The sequence below is a fragment of the Muntiacus reevesi genome, chromosome 9, assembly GCF_963930625.1.
Source record: "Muntiacus reevesi chromosome 9, mMunRee1.1, whole genome shotgun sequence".
NCBI lineage: Eukaryota > Metazoa > Chordata > Mammalia > Artiodactyla > Cervidae > Muntiacus > Muntiacus reevesi.
Window position 1 is genome coordinate 5,808,727 of NC_089257.1, and position 22,061 is coordinate 5,830,787.

A 22,061-nucleotide genomic window follows, 5' to 3' on the forward strand; every position below is an offset into this window, starting at 1 on the left:
TATCTTAGCTGATAAACAGACGTGGCTTTAAAGCACATTGCAAAATATGTTGAGAGTAAATCTTTTTTCAATTTTAGCTCAATATCTTTGTCTACATTAAAAAGGGAAAGTATTAAGTTAATCACATTATGTCATTATATCCCTAAGATGCCTTTTTTTTTTTTTTAACATGAAGACATTACATCCATAGTCTCCTTTTTTTTTAACTTTAAGGCAACAGGGTTTATCTTCAATATTACATGCGATTTATACCATAAGCTCCATAATAATTAATGTTTTGTTATATCTTTAACTGAATCATCACAATTGCAATTAATAACTAATTTATGAAAAAATATTATATTGCATTCCTTTGAGTGAAAGTACAAGAAACTAAAGTGACTTAAAATTTATTGAAAATAAATAAGTCTAGTTATTATGTAGCATAAAAGTACTTATCTAATCTAACCATATGATTTTTAGTTTCAAATGAATTGATTTAAAATAAAATAAGTGACTATCCCAAACCACAGAACCAGTAAACCATAGCATTTATAAACTAGACCTTCCAAGTCTCACTATGTATATCACTGCTTTCCACAGGAAAGGGGCAAGGATTAGAAAAGACGGCAGGAAAGGAATTATCACTATTTTCATATCATGAAAGGTGACAGACTCCCAGATCACTATAAAACATACTATGATAATTATAAGAATAGATGCATGGTGTAGCATGTCCGTGCTTTGAAATCACTTTTACAACATCAAGCTCTCAATCTAAACACTACAGATATTAATGCTTTGATCTTATAAAAATATGTTATCAGCTCTCTTGAAGGCATAGTAGAATAATGGCTTTCATGAAGGTTAAAACATTGAACAGATAAGTGAAGAAAAGAAAACATAATTAAGTCAAAAATCAAGTGATGATGCAAAAGCAATAAGGTCAAAATTAAATATGATGAAGATAATAAAATAAAATGGAGGAGAAACCACTTTCATCCAAGCATTGGTAAACTTCTGATGCTAGAGAGAGGATATTGGTCATCTAGATGTTTCCAATACTCAGATGTTTGACATCAAGTGAAATAATGTAAGCTGAAAGTTAGCTACTTTTTTGCTTCAGTTTTTTATATTTATGCTTTATACAGAAGAGGACATTTAAATCTAAAAAGACCTTCCAGTTTAGAGTGCATAATCAATCATCCTTTTTGAATCTGGGCAATTGTCACACCTTACTCTCGATGCTTTATATGTTTTACTTTCTTTTACTATTTGTAATGCAATCTTAAGTATAAGAAGGACTGTTTTGGATTTTTTCATTCACATGAGTTGTTCTTGGTTGTATAACACAATGTACTTTAAACTTGAAGTGCAACAACTACACCTGTGATATAGACACATCTTTCCAGGAAACAATGAGAGAAGAATACTTGAGTTTATAAAACAAAATCCATACATAACAATATCTTTTCTTTACATTATTTTTTCTTTGAATAAAGGCACAGACATACATTTCAATGAAATCACTTGAAATAAATGAAACCCAAACAAAACCCAAATTGAATTTCTGTTGAAAAAAATAAAGTCAACCTGGCTATATCACTGGCTGCCTGCAAAATTTCTTGATATTTAATTTTAAATAAGTAATCCGTTATTTCATGCCACCAATATTAAGTTAAAAAGTTAATTTGCACCTGCTGTAGTACTGCTTAACTGTCCTACTCACCTTTCACCAGGTGCTATCAGGATTGTAAAACTATTCTTCCGGAAGTCAAGTAGGATCTGTATGTATTTATATATATATATATAGTTATAATCAGCCTGTGACTAACCATACATTTGCTTAACCTGAGTCTGATGAGTCTAGACAATTCTAGTCAACTGATATTTAAAAAAATAGGAATTTCTTCAAATATTAGAGCTTGGAGGATCACTGGCAATCTGAAATTTTCATCATTTTTAAATGTATTATCAGCAGCACACATGCTGTTTGTAATACACTGTCAAAACAGAACTCATTTGAACCCTTGCTAAAATGTTTTATATACCACAACAGAATATATAAACTTAAAGTAACACAATTAATGCCAAATAGAGCTGATGAGCCTAAAACAAGTACTGTAAAGACTATCACCTGCACATAATTTGCAGATGGTCTTCGAGTTAGTTTTAACTTATTCAGGAAAATGTCTCGGTCACACAACTCCTCCCACCCCCACTTCATTTACACAGTTTGCTAACCACTCACTAGCATTTACATATAGACTTAAATTAAATGTAAGTCTATAAAGCAGTGTTTCAGACAAATCTAGATCAGTTCTCTAAAAATATCTTCAAATATTGCTTGAATTTTCAGGAAGAAAAACCCTACTGTTATACAAAGTGAGTGGTGGTTTGAATACCCCTGAAAACTGTCCTGTGTTCATAGAGAAACATTTGTTCATCCCACAAGAAGGTGATCTAGGATTCTAAATGCTGATGACTCACCAGCACCTGCTCATATTCAAGAGTAAGCAAGAACTTCTTGAAATATCGCTAAAGCGGCATTCACATCCATGCCCTCAGAGTCATCTCTGTGATGCCTGTGCCTGAAAGAAACTTGTTCTACACGAGCCAAACATAACCTGAGAGGAAGCTGTAAGAATAGTTTGACTTAAAAAGTTAAAGAAATTGTTTTCCCAAAAGCATTTCTTAGAAATTCTAACCAAGGAACACTAATCAGTTGGCCAAGATTATATTGCACAGCCTTCTGGGAATTCTCAGAATATAACTGTGTTTAACTTTTTGTTTAGCCAAGCTCTGGGCACTGTCTCCAGAGGTCAGCACTGTTATTCAGATCTGAAGCAGCTCAGTAAATTCTGCCAGTTCTGTTTAATTTCCTCCTGTGAAGAACAGAGAAGAACCTAGTAACCCTTTGGGAGCACCGAGTTTGCTTGGAAGAAGGCCTCTATTTCCAAGCCAAAGAAGAAAAGAAGTTAGAGGAAAATCAGAAAGAGATATTCAGAGTCCCAACATTTTCTATGAACAAAAGCAACATAAGACGCATGAGTCAGTTAACAATAAATCAGTCACCTGTCACTTCACTACTTCCTGGGACCAGCAGCAGCACCAGCAGCAACACAGCGCCAAGGCTGCAGTGAGTGTCAGGCTGTGAGAGAGGAAGGAAGAAGAGTCATCTGTGGGGCATCCCTGGCAGCTCACTGGTTAAGACTCTGTGCTACCAACGCAGGAGACAGGGGTTCAATCCCTGGTTGGGGAACTAAGAGTCCACAAGTTTCACGGTGCGGCCAAAAATAAAAGTAAATAAATATAAAAAATAATAATAATAAAGAAAGAAAATTGTCAAAATACTTGAAATTTAAAACAAAATTCCTATTCTTAATGATAGGTTGGAATAGGCTCCACATTTGTTTATTGAAGTTTTAAATAGCTTAATGAAGTTAGAAACCAACAAAATGTATGTATTTTTATCCCCCTTACTATTGAGCACTTTCCATTCAGTAGGTTTAGTCCTGCAGAGTGTATACACTCAGAACCATCTGCACAAATGGATCCCAAGGGCAAAGAATAAATCAAAAGGAGATCACAAGGTAGTTTTATATGAATTAAAATAAAAACAAAATATATCAAAGTCTATACAATGCTGGTAAAGTATTAATTATAGGGAGATTTGTTGCACCAAACATCTATATTGGAAAAGAAAAATATTCTCACATTTGTCCTCAATTTCTGTCTTAAAATTAGAAAGAACAAATAAACAAAGAAATAAAGAGCAAAGTGAAAAATCAAAAATAAAAGCACAAGAAAATACAGTAGAGAGAAAAGGAAAGCAAAATAAGTACTCTAAAGCTGATAAACATCTAGCCATGTGACTCAGGAGCAAAGGAGAAATTGTGAGGCGAGCAGAAGTAACGCAACTTAGATTAGGAGTAGGCCTTCCTACTATCAGGTAGCTTTCGCTTAACAATGACCACTGTTTGCCAATTAGGACCAATTAGCTTTCACCGATGTTTGCCAATTAGGAAATTAGGAATGGGGCGGAAACCCCCAGGAAAGTCCCGCCCGTGTGAAAGTATTGACCAATGAAATTGTTTTGCAAACGTGTAAACAATCCGCTTCTCACTCTATAAATTTGTGTAACAGGTTGGGCTCGGGGCTCTCTGACCCGCACCACTGTGTTGGTTGCGGCAGGGAGTCCTGACTCGAGTCAGTAATAAACTTCCCTTCCTGCGAGTTGCATTGTCTCGGAAGCCGTCTCTCTTCCCGCTCGGGGATTCGGACATCGGGCATAACATTTGGGGGCTCGTCCGGGATCCCTTTACCGGGGGAAGAGAACACTTCCAGGACAGAGGGGAAGGATAGATAATAGCACCAGTGCTCAGGAAAACTCAGGGGGCCTGAAAATCCAGCGCTGTGTTGTCAGCTGTCCATGTGTTTGTCTTTGGTGTGTGTGCCGGCATTGTCTCAAGACAGGAAGCCCAGGGTAATTCCGGGGCCCTGCTGTAAAGCAAGGGGAGGTATCTGGCACAGGGAAAGTCCAGAGTAATTCCGGGGCCCTGCTGTAAAGCAAGGGGAGGTATCTGGCACAGGGAAAGTTCAGAGTAATTCCGGGACCCTGCTATAAAGCAAGGGGAGGTATCTGGCACAGGGAAAGTCCAGAGTAATTCCGGGGCCCTGCTGTAAAGCAAGGGGAGGTATCTGGCACAGGGAAAGTCCAGAGTAATTCCGGGGCCCTGCTATAAAGCAAGGGGAGGTATCTGGCACAGGGAAAGTCCAGAGTAATTCCGGGGCCCTGCTGTAAAGCAAGGGGAGGTATCTGGCACAGGGAAAGTTCAGAGTAATTCCGGGACCCTGCTATAAAGCAAGGGGAGGTATCTGGCACAGGGAAAGTCCAGAGTAATTCCGGGGCCCTGCTGTAAAGCAAGGGGAGGTATCTGGCACAGGGAAAGTCCAGAGTAATTCCGGGGCCCTGCTGTAAAGCAAGGGAGGTATCTGGCACAGGAGAAAGCTTTCTCTAGCCGGCGTAAGGCCGAGGCCAGCGAGTGTGCTGGAAGGCAGCCGGCTCTGTGGGAAAGAGAGCTTCTCTCCTGATCCCAAGTCTGGTCTGTTCTGGTCAGGGGGCCCAGAAAAAACTCAGCGCTGTTATCGGCCGACGTTTGTCTGTCCGTGTGTTTGCCTTCGGCTTTCCGTGTTTGTCCGTGTTTGTGTGTGTGCCGGCATTGTCTCTGGTCTCGTTCCTACTCTGACTCGAGTTTCAGTGAACAGGCAAACGTTTGTGGGCGCAATTGATGAGTCCCGGCCAGGGCTACACTCTGGCAGACTCTGAAGGCCCTACAATAAGTGAGCCTCAGTAACTAGAGCCCAACCAGGTGAAACTCTCCTTTCGCTATGATTGTCAGCAGCTGTTGCAGGAGCGAATTCTGGCAGAAGCGCGGAAATGGGTCCCAGGGGTCAACGGGATGCCAACCGCCCAGCTTCATCTCGTGGACGAGGGGTTTCTTCTGTTGTGGTGTAACTGGGATTTTGAGCGAGCGGAAGGTAGGGAGCGTCTCCGAGTGTACCGCCAGACTCTAATGGCTGGCCTGCGGGCTGCAGCTAGAAAGCCGACAAATTTGGCGAAGGTAAATTTAGTAAGGCAAGAGCCCACTGAAAGCCCGGCAGCCTTCCTAGAGAGGCTGATGGAAGCTTTCAGGCAATATACACCTATGGACCCCCAGGCTGAGGAGTCACGCGCTGCAGTTCTGTTAGTGTTTGTAAATCAGGCAGCCCCAGATATCAGGAGGAAATTACAAAAGATAGAGGGATTGGGAGAACAGAACGATACAGGATTTATTGAAAGCAGCTGAAAAGGTATTTAATAATAGGGAGACCCCAGAAGAAAGGGAAGAACGAATTCGATGGGAGGAAAGGGAATTAGCTGAGAAGATCAGGAAGGAAGATACAGAATATAGAACGAGGGAAAAGCGGAAGAACCAGAGGGAGCTAGCCCAGACAGAATTGAGGGAACCTCGAGACCCCTGGACGAGAGAAAAGGAGAAACCAAAAAAAGCAGGCCCTAAAGAAAGATCAGTGCGCCTACTGCAGAGAACAGGGGCACTGGAAAAACGAGTGCCCTAAGAGGGACCTGAGGAGAGGTACGACCCAGAGACAGAGAATCTCCCCTGGAACTCGAGTTCTATATGCGGGGGAAGACAGTGACTAGGGGAGTCAAGACTCAGCACCCCTCCCCAAGTCCTGGGTAATGAAAAGTAGATCTGGGGACCCACCAGGTGTCCCATTCGTTTTTGGTGATACCAGAATGCCCAGCCCCTCTACTTGGAAGAGACTTGTTGTGGCCGATGGCATTCCCTGTGGATATGTTGGATAATTGCAGTCATGAGGAACTGGAAAATTCTGCTGAAGATTAGACTGTGGATCATGGGGTTTGCTGAGAAGGCCCAGCCCTTGTATGAGGGAAGTAAAGAGACCCCAAACTGGACTTGGACTGAGCCAATGAAACAGGCTTTCCAGACACTCAGACGGGCCCTAAGCCGTTCCAGCTGTTTGTAGCTCCATGATTGCAGCGAGATACTGGCTGAGGCCCTGGCGGCACGAAAAGACTTACTGATGGACCCCTAGACAACAGTGAGCTAGTATGGTTCACCGATGGGAGCAGGTATGTAAAAGATGGGCAAAGGAAAGTGGGAGCCGCCGCGGTAGAAGAGTACAGTTGTGAATATGGCTCCGAAGTTTTATGCACTGTGTGGCTTTGGTGGGGTCTTATCTGACACACACTGCTGTTGTTCCTCTGGATTTAGTGAAATGTCGTACATGCTTGGAGAGGAGAATGCCTATCTGTGGTGCACATCACTGTATTTGGCTGCCTCTGCCAGTGCTGAATTCTTTGCTGACATTGCTCTGGCTCCTATGGAAGCTGCTAAGTTTCAAATTCTGAGGGATACAGCTCCCAAAATGTATACAAGGGGGTTGCTCCTCTTTGCATGAGACAGATACCATAAAGTTTGCCTGCCTTGAACGTACTGTTGCCGATTCCGTGGTGTCTGTGTTGAATAAAGAGAAGGGTAGCAGTGCCTCTCAGGTCTTCAAGAGACTTGGATTTAGAGGTGTATGGAAGGGTATCATCATGATCGGCACTCTGACTGCACTACAGTGGTTTATCTATGATTCTGTGAAGGTCTACTTCAGGCTCCCTCGCCCTCCTCCCCCTGAGATGCCAGAGTCTCTGAAGAAGCTTGGGTATGGACTGAATAAAATACAACTGGACGAGAGATAATCCAGGCTTGCAAACCTTGCCAGCTGATGAGAACATGGAAAAAGCAGCACACGGGAACGAGGTACCGAGGGGAAGAGTCAGGGCAACACTGGGAGATTTCACTGAGGTAAGGCCAGGCAAGTACAGGTATCGCTCTGGTAGATACCTTCTCAGGGTGAGTGGAAGCCTTCCCCACTAAGGGAGAGACAGCAATAGTGATTGCTAAAAAGATCTTAGAGGAAATAGTGCCTAGGTATGGGCTGCCGGTGACTATGGGCTCTGATAACAGACCTGCCTTTGTGAGCCAGATTGTACAAGGGCTGGCCTAAGCTCTGGGGATGAAATGGAAGTTATATTGTGAATATAATCCCCAGAGCTCAGGACAGGTTGAGAAAATGAATCAGAACGAAGTTGGCAATAGAGACTGGCGGGGACTGGGTGACCCTCCTTCTCTTCGCGCTCTTTCAGGCACGTAGCACCCCTTATAAGCTGCCCTTTTGAGATTCTGTATGGAAGACCCCCTCCTGTGTGTATTAGAACCTAGATGGAAAGGCCCTTATGTTGTTTTCCTTACCACTCCTACTGCTGTAAAGGTCAATGGGATTGGACCCTGGGTTCACTGCAATCATGTGCGGCAAGCCACACCGGAAGAACAGGAAAAAGTGCGAGCAGAATGGAAGACGAGTCCTCACCCTTACTGAAACTGGTCCGCCGGGAGGTCTCCTAATTCTCCTGCTGATCAGCGACGGGAAGACTCATGAGCTGCTCAACGAGACCTCAGGAATCCACCCTCCTGGGTCCACTTATAGTGTCAGTGGCCCAAGATGGAGAAGAGGAAGATTCCTCTACTTGAACAACAGACAGGGGGGAATGTGAGGCCAGCAGAAGTAACGCAACTTAGATTAGGAGTAGGCCTTCCTACTATCAGGTAGCTTTCGCTTAACAATGACCACTGTTTGCCAATTAGGACCAATTAGCTTTCACCGATGTTTGCCAATTAGGAAATTAGGAATGGGGCGGAAACCCCCAGGAAAGTCCCGCCCGCGCGAAAGTATTGACCAATGAAATTGTTTTGCAAACGTGTAAACAATCCACTTCTCACTCTATAAATTTGTGTAACAGGTTGGGCTCGGGGCTCTCTGACCCGCACCACTGTGTTGGTTGCGGCAGGGAGTCCTGACTCGAGTCAGTAATAAACTTCCCTTCCTGCGAGTTGCATTGTCTCGGAAGCCTTCTCTCTTCCCGCTCGGGGATTCGGACATTGGGCATAACAGAAATGACACATATTACCAACATCAAAAGTGAGGCATGATAGTGCTATAAATATACAGATATTAAAGAGCTAATAAGTAAATAATATAAGCAATATTATGCCTAAAATTTCAACAATCTGGATAAAAATTTTAAAAATTAGCAGATGATTTGAAAAAAGATATTTGAATGTCAAATTAGTGTGTGAAAATTTGCTTAACACCATTAGTTATTTATGAATGCAAATTAAATCCATAAGGAGATGGCAGCTCACGACTCTAATATAGGTTAAAATTGAGAAAAGTGACATATCAAGTATTGAAGAGCATCTTGAACACTCATAAACTTATTGTGGGGAGGTAAACTGGTACAATCACTCACTTTTCCAAAGTAGCTTGCAGTTTCCTAAAATGTTAAGTGTGCATAAGACCAGCCATTTCGCTCCTACATATATACCTTTCAAGACTATATTGAAAATCAGTAAGTTGTACATTAATGAACATAGCAGCGTTATTTGTAATAGGCAAAAACTGGACCTACCCCAAATGTCTATCAAGAACACAGTGAAAAAGCAAATTGTAAAATTTGCATTCATGGGTTTTGCATTCAATTCCTCATCAATCAAAAGGGATGAACAACTGAAGCATGCAACAATATGGATTAATCTTTAAATCATTATTATGAAAGAAACTAGTGAATGCAGAATTTATACTGTATGATTAAATGTATATACATATCTAGAGAATGCAAACTAATCTATAGAGACAGAAAGCAAATCAACAGTTGCCAGAGAAAAGGGGTCCAGTAAAGGGCAAGAGGGAAGGCTATGATGAGCACAAGGAAACTCTTTGGAGTGATGGACACTCTCATTGCTTTGATTGTGGGGATGGTTTCAGAGGTGTATACATTTGTCAAAACTGAACAAATTGTGCAGTTTAAATATGTTCAATGTATGATATGCCATTAGAAATGTTGAAAGTAACCTAAGATTGAGGGGATTAGTAACTAAAGAATGAACGTAGAGGAGATCTCTCCTGAAAATTGAGAGTCAGCACTGGCGCAATTCAAAATTGGAGCCACGTGCTGTTGCAGCGGCAGCCAGAATTGCCACTGTCAGAGAACAAGCAGGAAGTGCTTTTCTAAAGGCTATGGCTGGCCAGAGGATACGCAGAGATTGAGCACAGAGAACAAGCTGGAGACAGGGTGTCTGTGGTCTGAGGTGTGAATAAACTTTAGAGAAGAAACTTCAACAACAACAACTTGGACCTAGGCTGGAAGATGTTGACTGGTGAATGCTCAGATAGAGCACAGGTGTTGGAGCCTTGTCGTGGAGGCAGGCACAAGGCCTGGGATGCAAATGTCTGCTCCACTAGGGTCTGATGGTGAGCAAGGTGATGGCCAGCTTTGTCTTGGGGCTGTGAACTTGCTGAGAAAATGTGTGCTTGGGAACAGTTTTGGGAAGAGGAGAAGGATCCAGAAGGAAACAAAACAAACAAATAATTAGTAATAATAAGGGAACGAGGATGAGATGGCTGGATGGCATCACAAACGTGAAGGAAATGAGTTTGAGCAAGCTCTGGGAGTTGGTGATGGACAAGGAAGCCTGGTGTGCTGCAGTCCATGGGCTCGCAAAGAGTCGGACATGACTGAGTGAACTGTTCAGTTCAGTCCAGCCTCTCAGTCGTGTCCAACTCTTTGCGAGCCCATGGGCTGCAGCACACCAGGCTTCCTTGTCCATCACCAACTCCCAGAGCTTACTCAAACTCATTTCCATCACGTCAGTGATGCCATCCAGCCATCTCATCCACTGTCGTCACCTTCTTCTCCCACCTTTCCCACAGTTTTTTGTGATCCACACAGTCAAAGGCTTTGGCATAGTCAATAAAGCAGAAACAGATGTTTTTCTAGAACTCTCTTGCTTTTCTGATGATCCAATGGATGTTGGCAGTATGATCTCTTGTTCCTCTGCCTTTTCTAAAACCAGATTGAACATCTGGAAGTTCATGGTTCATGTATTCCTGAAGACTGGCTTGGAGAATTTTGAGCATTATGTTACTAGTGTATGAAATGAGTGCAATTGTGTGGTACTTTGAGCATTCTTTGGGATTGCCTTTCTTTGCGATTGGAATGAAAACTGACCTTTTCCAGTCCTGTGGCCACTGCTGAGTTTTCCAAATTTGCTGGCACGTTGAGTGCAGCACTTTCACGGCATCATCTTCTACGATTTGAAATAGCTCAACTGGAATTCCATCACCTCCACTATCTTTGTTCATAGTGATGCTTCCTAAGGCCCACTTGACTCTTCACATTCCAGGATGTCTGACTCTAGGTCAGTGATCAGACCATTGTGATTATCTGGGTTATGAAGATCTTTTTTGTACAGTTCTGGATATTCTTGCTACCTCTTCTTAATATCTTCTGCTTCTGTTAGGTCCCTACCATTTCTGTCTTTTACTGAGCCCATCTTTGCATGAAATGTTCCCTTGATATCTCTAATTTTCTTGAAGAGATCTCTAGTCTTTCCCATTCTACTGTTTTCCTCTATTTCTTTGCACTGATCACTGAGGAAGAGTTTCTTCTTTCTCTTTGCTATTCTTTGGAACTCTGTATTCAAATGGATATATCTTTCCTTTTCTCCTTCGCTTTTGGCTTCTTTTCTTTTCACAGTTATTTGTAAGGCCTCCTCAGACACCCATTTTGCTTTTTTGCATTTCTTTTCCAGGGGGATGATCTTAATCCCTGTCTCCTGTATAATGTCATGAACTGCCGTACATAGCTCATCAGGCACTCTATCAAATCTAGTCCCTTAAATCTATTTCTCACTTCCACTGTATAGTCATAAGGGATTTGATTTACATCATACCTGAATGGTCTAGTGGTTTTCTCCACTTTCTTCAATTTCTAACTATTTCACCAAACAGAGATCAACACTGAAAAATAATGTCTCCTTTATGAACCTGTGGTGGTGTAGTCATTCAGTTGGGCCCGACTCTTCCAACCCCATTGACTGTAGCCCACCAGGCTCCTCTGTTCATGCAATGTCCCAGGCAAGAATATTTACGTGGGTTGCCATTTTCTTCTCCAGGGAATCTTGCCAACCCAGGGATCCAAATCTGTATCTCCTGCGTTGCAAGTGGATTCTTTACTGCTGAGCCATCAGAGAAGAGCTTTATGAACTTATATTTTCTTAATTTTCTGCATGTCCAGAGAATATCAGCAATTTGTCTTGTTCCCAAGTTTACATGTGAATGATTATGAGAACTCTCTTTAGCCTCATAGCTCACTATGGGTTAGAGAAATTAACACATATTTCTTCATTTCATCACCTCTGACATTTATAAAGTGGATAATTTGAGTTCAAATCATTCTCAAAGCCATAGGACTCTATGATTCCAAGCCCCCATTTACTCTTGCATAAAGCTTTTATTTAACATATAGAGTTCAGTTCATTTCAGTTCATTTCAGTCGCTCAGTCATGTCCAACTCTTTACAACCCCATGAACTGCAGCATGCCAGGCCTCCCTGTCCATCACCAACTCCCGGAGTCTACCTAAACCCAGGTCCATTGAGTCGGTGATGCCATCCAACCATCTCATCCTCGCGGTTGTCGCCTTCTCCTTCTGCCCTCAATCCTTAACAGCATCAACATCTTTTCAAATGAATCAGCTCTTCACATCAGGTAGCCAAAGTATTGGAGTTTCAACTTCAACATCAGTCCTTCCAATGAACACTCAGAACTGATCAGGTAGAAAAAATCAATTATGTTTTTCTTCTGAAAATATCTTTTGACAATAAACTTTTCTAATAGCCTTTTTCATCTCTGTGTTTCTCAGAGTGTAGATTAAGGGATTGAACATAGGAGCAATGATGGTATAAAAGAGAGAAAATATTTTGTCCTCAGGGAAAGTGGTAGGGGGTCTGAGGTAGGCAAAGATTGAAGGACCAAAAAATAAGATAACCACAGTGATGTGAGACCCACAGGTAGAGAGGGCTTTGCGCCTTCCTTCAGCTGAGTGGTTTCTTAAGTTGAATAATATAATGACATAGGACCCAAACAAGAGAACAAAGGTTACTAAGGCAACCATCCCTGAATTGGCAACCACAAGGACACCAGTGATGTAGGTATCAGTACAGGCAACTTTCAACAAAGGAAAAATGTCACAATAGTAGTGGTCAATTTCATTGGGGCCACAGAAGGGCAAACTGACTATCATAAAGAACTGAGAAAAGGCATGGATGGCCCCACCAGCCCAAGCAGCCACGATGAGGAGGTTGCACCTTGTCCTGTTCATGATAATCGTGTAGTGGAGAGGCTTGCAGATGGCAACACAGCGGTCAAAGGCCATGACTGTAAGGACGAAGACCTCGATGATGCCAAAAAAGCGCATGGTGAAGACCTGCAGCATGCAGTTGCCGTAAGAGATGGTTTTCCTTCCCGGGAGCAGGTCACTGAGCAGTGTGGGCGTCACAGAAGAGGTATAGCAGACGTCCATGGAGGATAAGTGGCTGAGGAAGTAGTACATCGGTTGGTGAAAAAGAGGGCTACATCGGATGGAGACTAGGATCAGAAGGTTTCCCACCAACAGGGCAACATAACAGAATAAGAAGAACACAAAGCACAACAACTGTATTTTCTGGTCAGAGGAAAGCCCCATAAAAATGAATTCCGATACATTCCTCTGATTTTCCATATGGTGAGTTTAATGTGTATTATGCAAAAAATTGTTGAGTACCTGAAAGAAAAATCAGCACATACATTTGGGTGAAACACTTACAGTAAAACAATAGCAAGTTTACTGTAAAATTATAACCATAAACGTATCATTGAAGCAAATTCATAAGGTATTTACTGTACTTATGGGAAATTATAGGCTTTTCTTGCCCCCTAGCTTCCTTTTGTATCGAAATATTCTATCCTATTGATGGAATTAAATATGTATTCTCTTCAGTATTCCTCAGTTTTTAAATTTAATGATTAGCATATCACTATTTCCTAAAGGGGAAGGGAAAATCACGGAGAAGGGAATGGCTACCGCTGCTGTATTCCTCCCTAGAGAATCTCATGGGCAGAGGAGCCTGGCAGGCTGCAGTCCATAGGGCCACACAGAGTCGGACACAACTGAAGCAATAAGGAGCAACAGCATAATATTTAGGGCAAAATGAATATTTCTTTACTCATTTCTGGGTATGTGACATATTGATATATTAAACAGGTGTTTTTTTTGTACATGATAATGTTTTCATTTTATATAATGTTTCTTTCTCCAACAGGATGTTGACTACCCTCTGCATTTTCTTCATGCCTAAGTGCAAGAATATAAACAAATTTATGACCTATTTTTCTGAATTTTGAAATGCTTGAGTGGATAATTTATTTGCAAAACAGCTGATTTCTTTGCCACTAGTGAAAGAAGCATAATCTTATAAGTCAAATAAGTCTTACAAGTCAAATCAATCGTATAAGTCAAATAACTAGAATACATGATCACAAACACTGGAAAGCTGTCAATGACTGACATCCTAAAAATAACTAAAATATATGCACTTCTTCTATTTAATCTTTGAGTGTTAAAGTCACTGCTTTTGTAGTAAACTGTACATTTCTTAAAATTAGTGGTTTAATAAGTAAAGGAAAAAGAAAATTGCTTGTAATTACACAGGTATGTTTAACTCCTGCAACTTTTATGTGTTTTATATGTTTATATTTTACTGTTTAATGACTGAAATTCAGTAAAAGATGATGTTATAAAATGATAAAGCATAAGTTATGGTCAGTAAGCGATCAACTATTATGTGTTGAATGAATGAGGGATTGATTCATGAATCTGTTTGCATCATATTTCTGCATGATTTTTAAGACATAAAGTATACGGGAGTGGAAAAATATACACTACATACAGGAGAACTCATCTAAATGTTGCTCTCCACCCTGGTAAATCCAGAAGGTCTTCCTACCTTACTCCTAGATCAGGTGTGAAGATCATATCCAGCCATCACAGACACGTTTTTAAAATATAAATTTTTTGTTGTTGTTGCAGAGTTATGTAGAAATTAACAAATTCATCATTAACCACATTGTGTAGCTATATTACTGGTAATACTTAAAGTGATTTTAACTAGCAAGTAGATAAGACAATAAAACACATTTGGTACCATTTTAGTTTAACCTATTTGATTCCATGAGGAAGGAGTTTTTGATTTGGTCATATTATATCCTTAACATCTCTCCTTACTAATCTCCATTTTTAACAAAATGACAGCAGATCTCTTCCTCAGATTTTCCACTGATCATGATAGTTAAATAGCACATATTTATGTTGTGTGGTTCATTTAAAAAATGTCACAATTATAGTCATAAGATATGTCTACTATACAGCAATAAAATCTTACATTTTTAAAAAATTTAAGTGCATTGATATAAAGAGAACTATTAAATAAGAAGGAGCCTAGTGATTAGAATGACTTAATCATGGGAACATGATCCCTTTGTTCCATTACAAAAGAATCTGATAAAAAGTAGCTGAATCAATTTCCCAAATCAGAAAGCTAATAAACAGTAGCTCATAGAAATAATCTGGTTTTCATTTAGACTGCTGATGCCTCGTCTGGATGGAAACAGAGCAGACCAGGAATCATGAAGGACAGCAGGGGTGGAATCATTTGAATCTATATTTCAAATTCTTTGCAATATAGATTACAGGCGATATGCTAGGTCACTCTAAAAACACATCTATGAAGTTACAAGAATTAAGATGTAGATTAGCATTTATGATTTCAAGCCCATTTGCAACATCTTTGCCTACAATTTGACCACAGTAGTTTTCAGTGTCCCAGTTTGTACAGTTAAAGGATTAGCTATTTACTGTTGATTGAATGTTGTTAAGGAAATTATGGTGAACTATCAATTAAGTATTTCTGCAGATACTGGCAATAACAAAATTAATCTAGCAAATAAATTGAGGGGATAAAACTATAGTCATGGAAAAATTAACCTTTCTTTGACTGAAGAAAAATTTTCAAAACATTAAATTCATATATTACATTTATGCAAGGATAAATAGTTTTCAAGAAAGACAATAGCAAAAGAATTAGAAAAGCTAAGGAGTGTAAAATAAAGAGGAGAACTAATCACATTGATTCAAACTGTTTAGTAGTAAATTCCATCAAGATTGTCAGGCCCTAATGTGTTTTCAACACACACACATTTGCCACTAGATAAAATAGTAGATCCTTATACCTGGCCAATTTATTACCCAATTTTTCAATATTTGGGTTTGAATAAATGTTACCATTGTGTCAAATATTTATTTCTGAATTAGTGGAAGACAAACAGCTTTCATCCTGCATAAGCTTAGACACTACCAAGTTTACTCTCCAAAATTATTTTAAATATTTTGCTTTCCATAAAATTGTTACAAAGAACTTATAACAAGAACAAAGTGTACTCTTTTGAGATTCTTTGGGAAGGATGTTTAATCTGTCTAAACTTCAGAATTCTTATATGTGCAACTGCAATATTGATACATTCTTAAAGAGAATATTGAGAAATACACAAAATTATAATGTGAATCTTCCTAGTATGGTACCTAGTACATAACAACTAGGCAGGATTCCTTTCCCTACCGTTGACTTATCTTCATCAATTTCAATCAGTCTAATTTATTTTGGGAAAATCATCATTTGATCTCTGTAGATTAGATGTTCAAAAGCCATAGACAACCTAAACATTTCAAAATTCTAATGTTATTTCCCCTACTCCAATTCAGCCTGCAATATACAATTAAGCCTAAACATCACCAAAGCATGTACTCTAATCGCTATACCATAATAAAATGTATATAGCCTTACAATAACAGTTAAGGAGAACAAAAGGCAAATGGCATGCCGATAGCCTAATACAAACAAAAACATCAGGACAGTTTTGAGTTGCCGTCAGGTTAGTTTCCATTTCTTCAGGAAAACATCTGCTTGGTACATTCTCCACTCTTGGTAAACTGTGCTAACCCTTTTAAATCATATAAACCTGAAATGAAATGGGAGACTACAAATCCGTGATGCAAACATAGTTACATTAATTCTCTGCAAATATCTTCAGGATTGTTCTTTTGGGAGAAGCTCTGTTGTTTTTCAAGGGAAATCAAGAGTTAGGTACCTCTGAATCCATCCCGAAATCACAGAGAAGCATGAATCCTTTCCACAGGGATGTGATCTGGTGTTTTGATTACAGATATAACTTCTTTATACCTGCTCTGAATTGCAAGTAAGCCAGAGACATTTTTGTATACCTGCTAAAGCAATGTGAGCATGCATTCCGTAGGAGTCATCTGTTTTACGCTTGTGCCTAGAGGAAATGATACCTGCAAGAGCCAAATATAAACAGGGCATTACAAGAATTCATTCTTTGAAAGCTAGGGGCATTTGTTTTCCCAAAAGTGTTTCTAAAGCAGTCTTGCTATAATCACTAACCAGTTGTCCAAGGTTATACTCCTGAGGCCTCCTGGGAATTTTCAGTCTGTGAATTTGCTTTTCACTTTGTTTAGCAGGGCTCTGGGCACTGGGTCTCTAGAGGGCAGCATTCTTATTCAGACCTGAGGAAGGTCAGGAAATTTGCCATCTCTAGCTAATGCTCTTGTTTGAAAAGCAGAAGAGACACTTAGAAGCCCTGAGGAAGCGAGAGGTCTCTTTGGAGGAGGTCTCTACTTCTTGAGAGGGGAGCAACACAGAGAATCAAAGGGAAGCATACCGAGTTCGAATAATTGCCGTGAACAAAGCAAATGGATGCAGGAGTCACTTAATGAAAACACTGACCAGCTGGCACTCGGTTCCTCTCAGTCCCAGGTTATTCACTTCCACATTTATTTCCATTTCTCAAATGGGAGATTGGGTTTTGCAAAGAAAAGGAAGAGAAAATAACCAAACCAAATTAACTTTCCTTTCCTTTCGGCAAAAGGGAAAAGATACTACCGTGAATCATCAATTGGGAGTCAATATTACAGGTTGTTACAATATATTGGATATAATTGCCTGGGCTACAGTGAATCCTCACCGCTTCTCAGTTTTACATGTAGAGTTTGCATCTGTTAACCCCAGACTCCTAATCTGTCCTTCCTCCCCTTTCGCTCCCTTTGATAATCACGGGTTTGTCTTCTACTTCTGTGAGCCTGCTTGTGTTTCGTATATGACTCATTTGTACTGTTTTTTAGATTCCACATGTAAGTGATATCATATAGTATTCGTCTTTGTCTGACTTATTTAACTAAGCATAATACTCTCTAGGACCACCAGCATTGCTGCAAAAGGCACTATTTCATTCTTTCAAAATTACCATCAATCTGGAAAATTTTCAGTAAACGGCACTTTAATTTTTTTTTCTCATTGTTATCCAAACCCTAGAGTTTGATAAATATTGGTTTTTCACTTTTATTTTAATTCATTGATAATGAGTATTAATATCTTTTTGATATTCTCTATCTTCTTGTCTCTCTAATTCTGTGTTCTGGTAACTTGTTAAAAACTGCAATTCTATTTACTGTTTCTTTCTTAAGATAAGATAAATTTCTTAAGATATTAACTGTTTCTTTCTTTTTTGTTTTATCTATCAAATTTCAAATTAAAATATTATTTTTTATTTAATTTTTTTAAACACCCTGGACAATTTTGAGATTCATATATCATGCTTTGAAAATTATTATTTTTATATAATAAATATTTTTACATTATATTTTTATCTGATGACCTCAATAAAGGAAGTCATTGTGTGACATACTCTGCAATATCTATTTTCAACATAATTTTCCCCCGTATTCAAGGTTATTTTTTAATGTGGTCATCACCTTTTGGAAGAAATTAAATATTTTCTCTCTCAGTTTGATTTTGCATTCAAGAATGTTTATCTCATTTGTGCTATAATAGAAGTTCCTGCAAAGTTGTAATTGTCTATATTTTGTGTTTGTGTGCATTGCAAACCACCATTTGCACTTGTTGTTCAGTTGCTCAATCACATCCAGCTCTTTGCGGCCCCATGGACTGCTTCCCTGTCCTTCACTAACTCCTGGGGCTTGCTCAAACTCATGTCCCTTGAGTCCATGATGCCATACAGTCATCTCATCCTCTGTCGTCCCCTTCTCCTCCCCCTTCAATCTTTCCCAGCATCAGGGTCTTTTCCGGTGAGCTGGCTCTTTGCAGCAGGTGGCCAAAGTATTGGAGCTTCAGCTTCAGCATCAGTCCTTCCAACGGATGTTCAAGATTGCTTTCCTTTGGGATTGACTGGTTTGACCCCTTGCAGTCCAAGGATCTCTCATGTTCTCCAACACCACAATTTGAAGGCATCAATCTTTGGCCCTCAGCTTCTTTACTGTCCAGCTCTCACACTCGTACATTACTACTGGAAAACCAAAGCTTGAAACATACAGACCTTTCTTGGCAAAGTAATGTCTCTGCTTTTTAAAACAGTGTAGATTTGTCATTGCTTTTCTTTCAGGGAGCAAGTGTCTTTCAATTTCATGGCTGCAGTCACCATTCACAGAGAATTTGGAGTCCAAGAAAATAAAGTCTGTCACCATTTCCATTGTTTCCTTACTTATTTGCCATGAAGTGATGGGACCAGATGCCATGATCTTTGTTTTCTGTGTGTTGACTTTTAAGCCAGCTTTTTCACTCTCTTTTTTTACCTTTATCAAGAGGCTCTTTAATTCATCTTTGCTTTCTGCTTTAAGGGTGGAATCATCTACTTATACCTTCTTTACCTGAAACCAATGCCCCTATTTAGAGATCACTGAAATACATTTTTTTTCTACTCAGAACCTAAGTAAATAATTTTCCAGCTTTACTTATGATAAGCAATTCCATATCCTCTAGTAAATATCTTATTTGTAAATATTTCCCAGTGATGATTACCTAAATGCTAATCTTGTAAACATTACCTGACACTCCATTCTGGGAATCTTTCCTAAGCTCCATTGTACAAGCTATCTTTCTAACAGTCTTATTCTTTGTATCTGTGATTGACAGTTTGACTGGCATTGATTAATATACCCCAGACCCCAGTGATGAATTCTAAAAGTGTCGGAAGTTTCACATATTTCTAAACCTTTTATTGCCTCCACCCTAATGTCTTTCTAGTGACATTTTAAATTTTAATATATTTTAGTTTATGTCAGTAATATATTAGCAAAGATTACTAACACAAGGGTGTACCACTATCTTAAAATTTTAAGTATTAAAATTTACCATGTAAAACATATTAAAAAGAAACAACAGAAGACATATATACACCAAAAGACATTCCAAAATGTTTAAAGGAGTGCTCTCAGCGAGAAATGATCAAAATGCCTAGCACCAAAAGAATGGATAAATTAATAGTCACATATTCATGCAAAGAGATGCTGTAGATCAATGAAAGCCATCAGAGAAGTTGATGCTTGATGAATGAGTATTACAAACACAATAATAGAAAAATGGACTCAAGAGTATGATCTCTATTGCTATCTTTCTACAGAATACAAAAAAGATATAAATTGATTTTAAAGATAAAGATGGTGATTTTGGGGGGAAATTGTGATTATACAGGGGTACGGGGTGGAGTTCTGGTATATTGATAATTTCTGACTTAATCTGGCTGCTGATTACATGGCGTTGCTCAGTTTTTGACCATTCATGAATTAGATATGAGTGACGCGCATGAATAGTCCAATAAAAGTTTGAAAACAGAAGGCAATATCTTAGTTTCTCAGCATTTTAAGGCATAAAAAGTGCATGATTTATTTTATCTTTTTTCAATAGGATGCTAAATATGTGATGCAACTAACTTTTTGTTTTTAGCGCATACTCTGGCTATTTTGCATAAACATAGCCTTAATTGTTCAGACAGATGAAGGAGGGTAAGAATAAGAATAATGCTTAAAATTATGTAAGGTGCCAGTGTAGAAACATAGAACAACAGACAGGGTATGCTTTTTTTTTTTTTTTTTTCACTTCTCTCTCCAAGCAGAGGTGATGAGAATGGATATTATTCCCAGCCGCGATCTCACGGAACCTCCTCATGAAACGCAGAAAAGCTCCAGAAACGTTACTTTCTTTCCAGAAGTACATGACGATACCAAACTTTCCTCAAGGCATTCTTCAGCGTGTAGATCAGAGGGTTGAACATCGGGGCAATGATAGTGTGAAAAAGAGCAAACATTTTATCTTCCGGGAAAGTTGTGGCTGGTCGGATGTAAATGAATGACGCAGGTCGGAAAACCAGGACTGCGGCGGTGCTGTGAGCGCTGCAAGTGGAGAGAGCGCTGCTGCGGCTCTCCGCGGAGCATGCCCTGATGCCGAGCGATATAACAAGTAAGACAGCATCAAGGCAGCAGAGGTCCCCGAAGCAGCCAGGCCCGGATTAGCGACAATGAGAGACCTGTCTCGCGTGTGTTCGGGCAGGCCAGTTCCAGCAGAGGATGCACGTCCCGGACGTGGTGATCCAGCTCAGCGGGGCCCCAGAGGGTAAGGGGGTGGTGAGCAGAGCTGGCTGGCAGAGTGTGTAAGCCCCCAGGGCCGCAGGCGGTGAGGACGGCATTGCACCTCTGCCCGCTCACGACGGCGGGGCACTGCGGGGCCTGCAGACGGCCACGTGGCGGCCATAGGCCATCCCCGCGAGGATAAAGACCGCAACGCCTCCAAAGAAATGCACGGTAACGAGCTGTGCCCCACAGCTCCTGTAGGAAACGGTCTTCCTTTCTGCCAGTAAGTCAGCTGTTAGCTTGGGAGTCACTGTCGATGTGTAGCAAAGGTCAGGGACTGGGAGGTGATTAAGGAAAAAATACACGGGTTGCTCAATGAGCTGACTGCAGGCGATAGAAATCGTGATGAGCGCATTTCCTATCCAAATAGCAATGCAGCAAAATAAGAATAAGACGAACAAAGGATTTCAGTGCTCTTGTTTTTGGAAAGTCCCAAAAGAATAAATACAGTGACATTATTGCATTTTTCCATGGTTAGTGTACATGGAACACATAAATTACCTGAAATGATATAATTCATGAACCAATATTTAGAAATGCCTATTGAGAAGAGTAATGATCCTATGATTTTAAAGACACTAATTATTAATAGGTTTAATAGGACTCATTTAAGTGTCTCTGAATAAAAATCAGGTACTCAAAATACTTTTTACTAAGACTCTGTGTTAATATATACTGACTGATTTCTGCTAATTCTTCCATCAAATTGTGATCAGCATTGGTGTTAGTCGACATGAATGTCTTATCAATCCACAATAGAGTTTTGAATGCTTCTGAAAAGATGACAGTGGTTGGTTAACAATGTGCTCCATCAAAAACTTATAAGAAATAACAAAAATAAACTAGGATAAATTCTTTTCAGATGTCTTCATGGTGTCTGTATTTTCATACTATATATTTTCATAATCAACGTCATACTTGGCTTCTTGATCAATTCCTGTTTAAATGTCTGGTTCAATTCTCCCTATGATTGATTAAGTTAACATTGTTACCTACATGGTGAACAATTGCATTGCAATAGAGATAGAATTTTAAAAGAAATAAAATTTGTTTCCATAGCAGAATTTTAAAAG

The 22,061-nt window shown here is 39.8% G+C and overlaps 1 protein-coding gene across 1 annotated transcript; it reads right to left on the bottom strand.

Annotated features, from left to right (window-relative positions):
- Positions 1-12,240: 12,240 nt before the first annotated feature.
- LOC136175255 (olfactory receptor 4P4-like) lies at positions 12,241-13,176 on the bottom strand. Its single transcript, XM_065945575.1, has one exon. The coding sequence runs from the start codon at positions 13,174-13,176 to the stop codon at positions 12,241-12,243; it is 936 nt and encodes a 311-aa protein (XP_065801647.1).
- Positions 13,177-22,061: the final 8,885 nt, after the last annotated feature.

Coding starts and splice junctions, on each gene's coding strand:
- LOC136175255 (XM_065945575.1), bottom strand. CDS start 13,176: ATGGAAAATCAGAGGAATGTATCGGAATTCATTTTTATGGGGCTTTCC.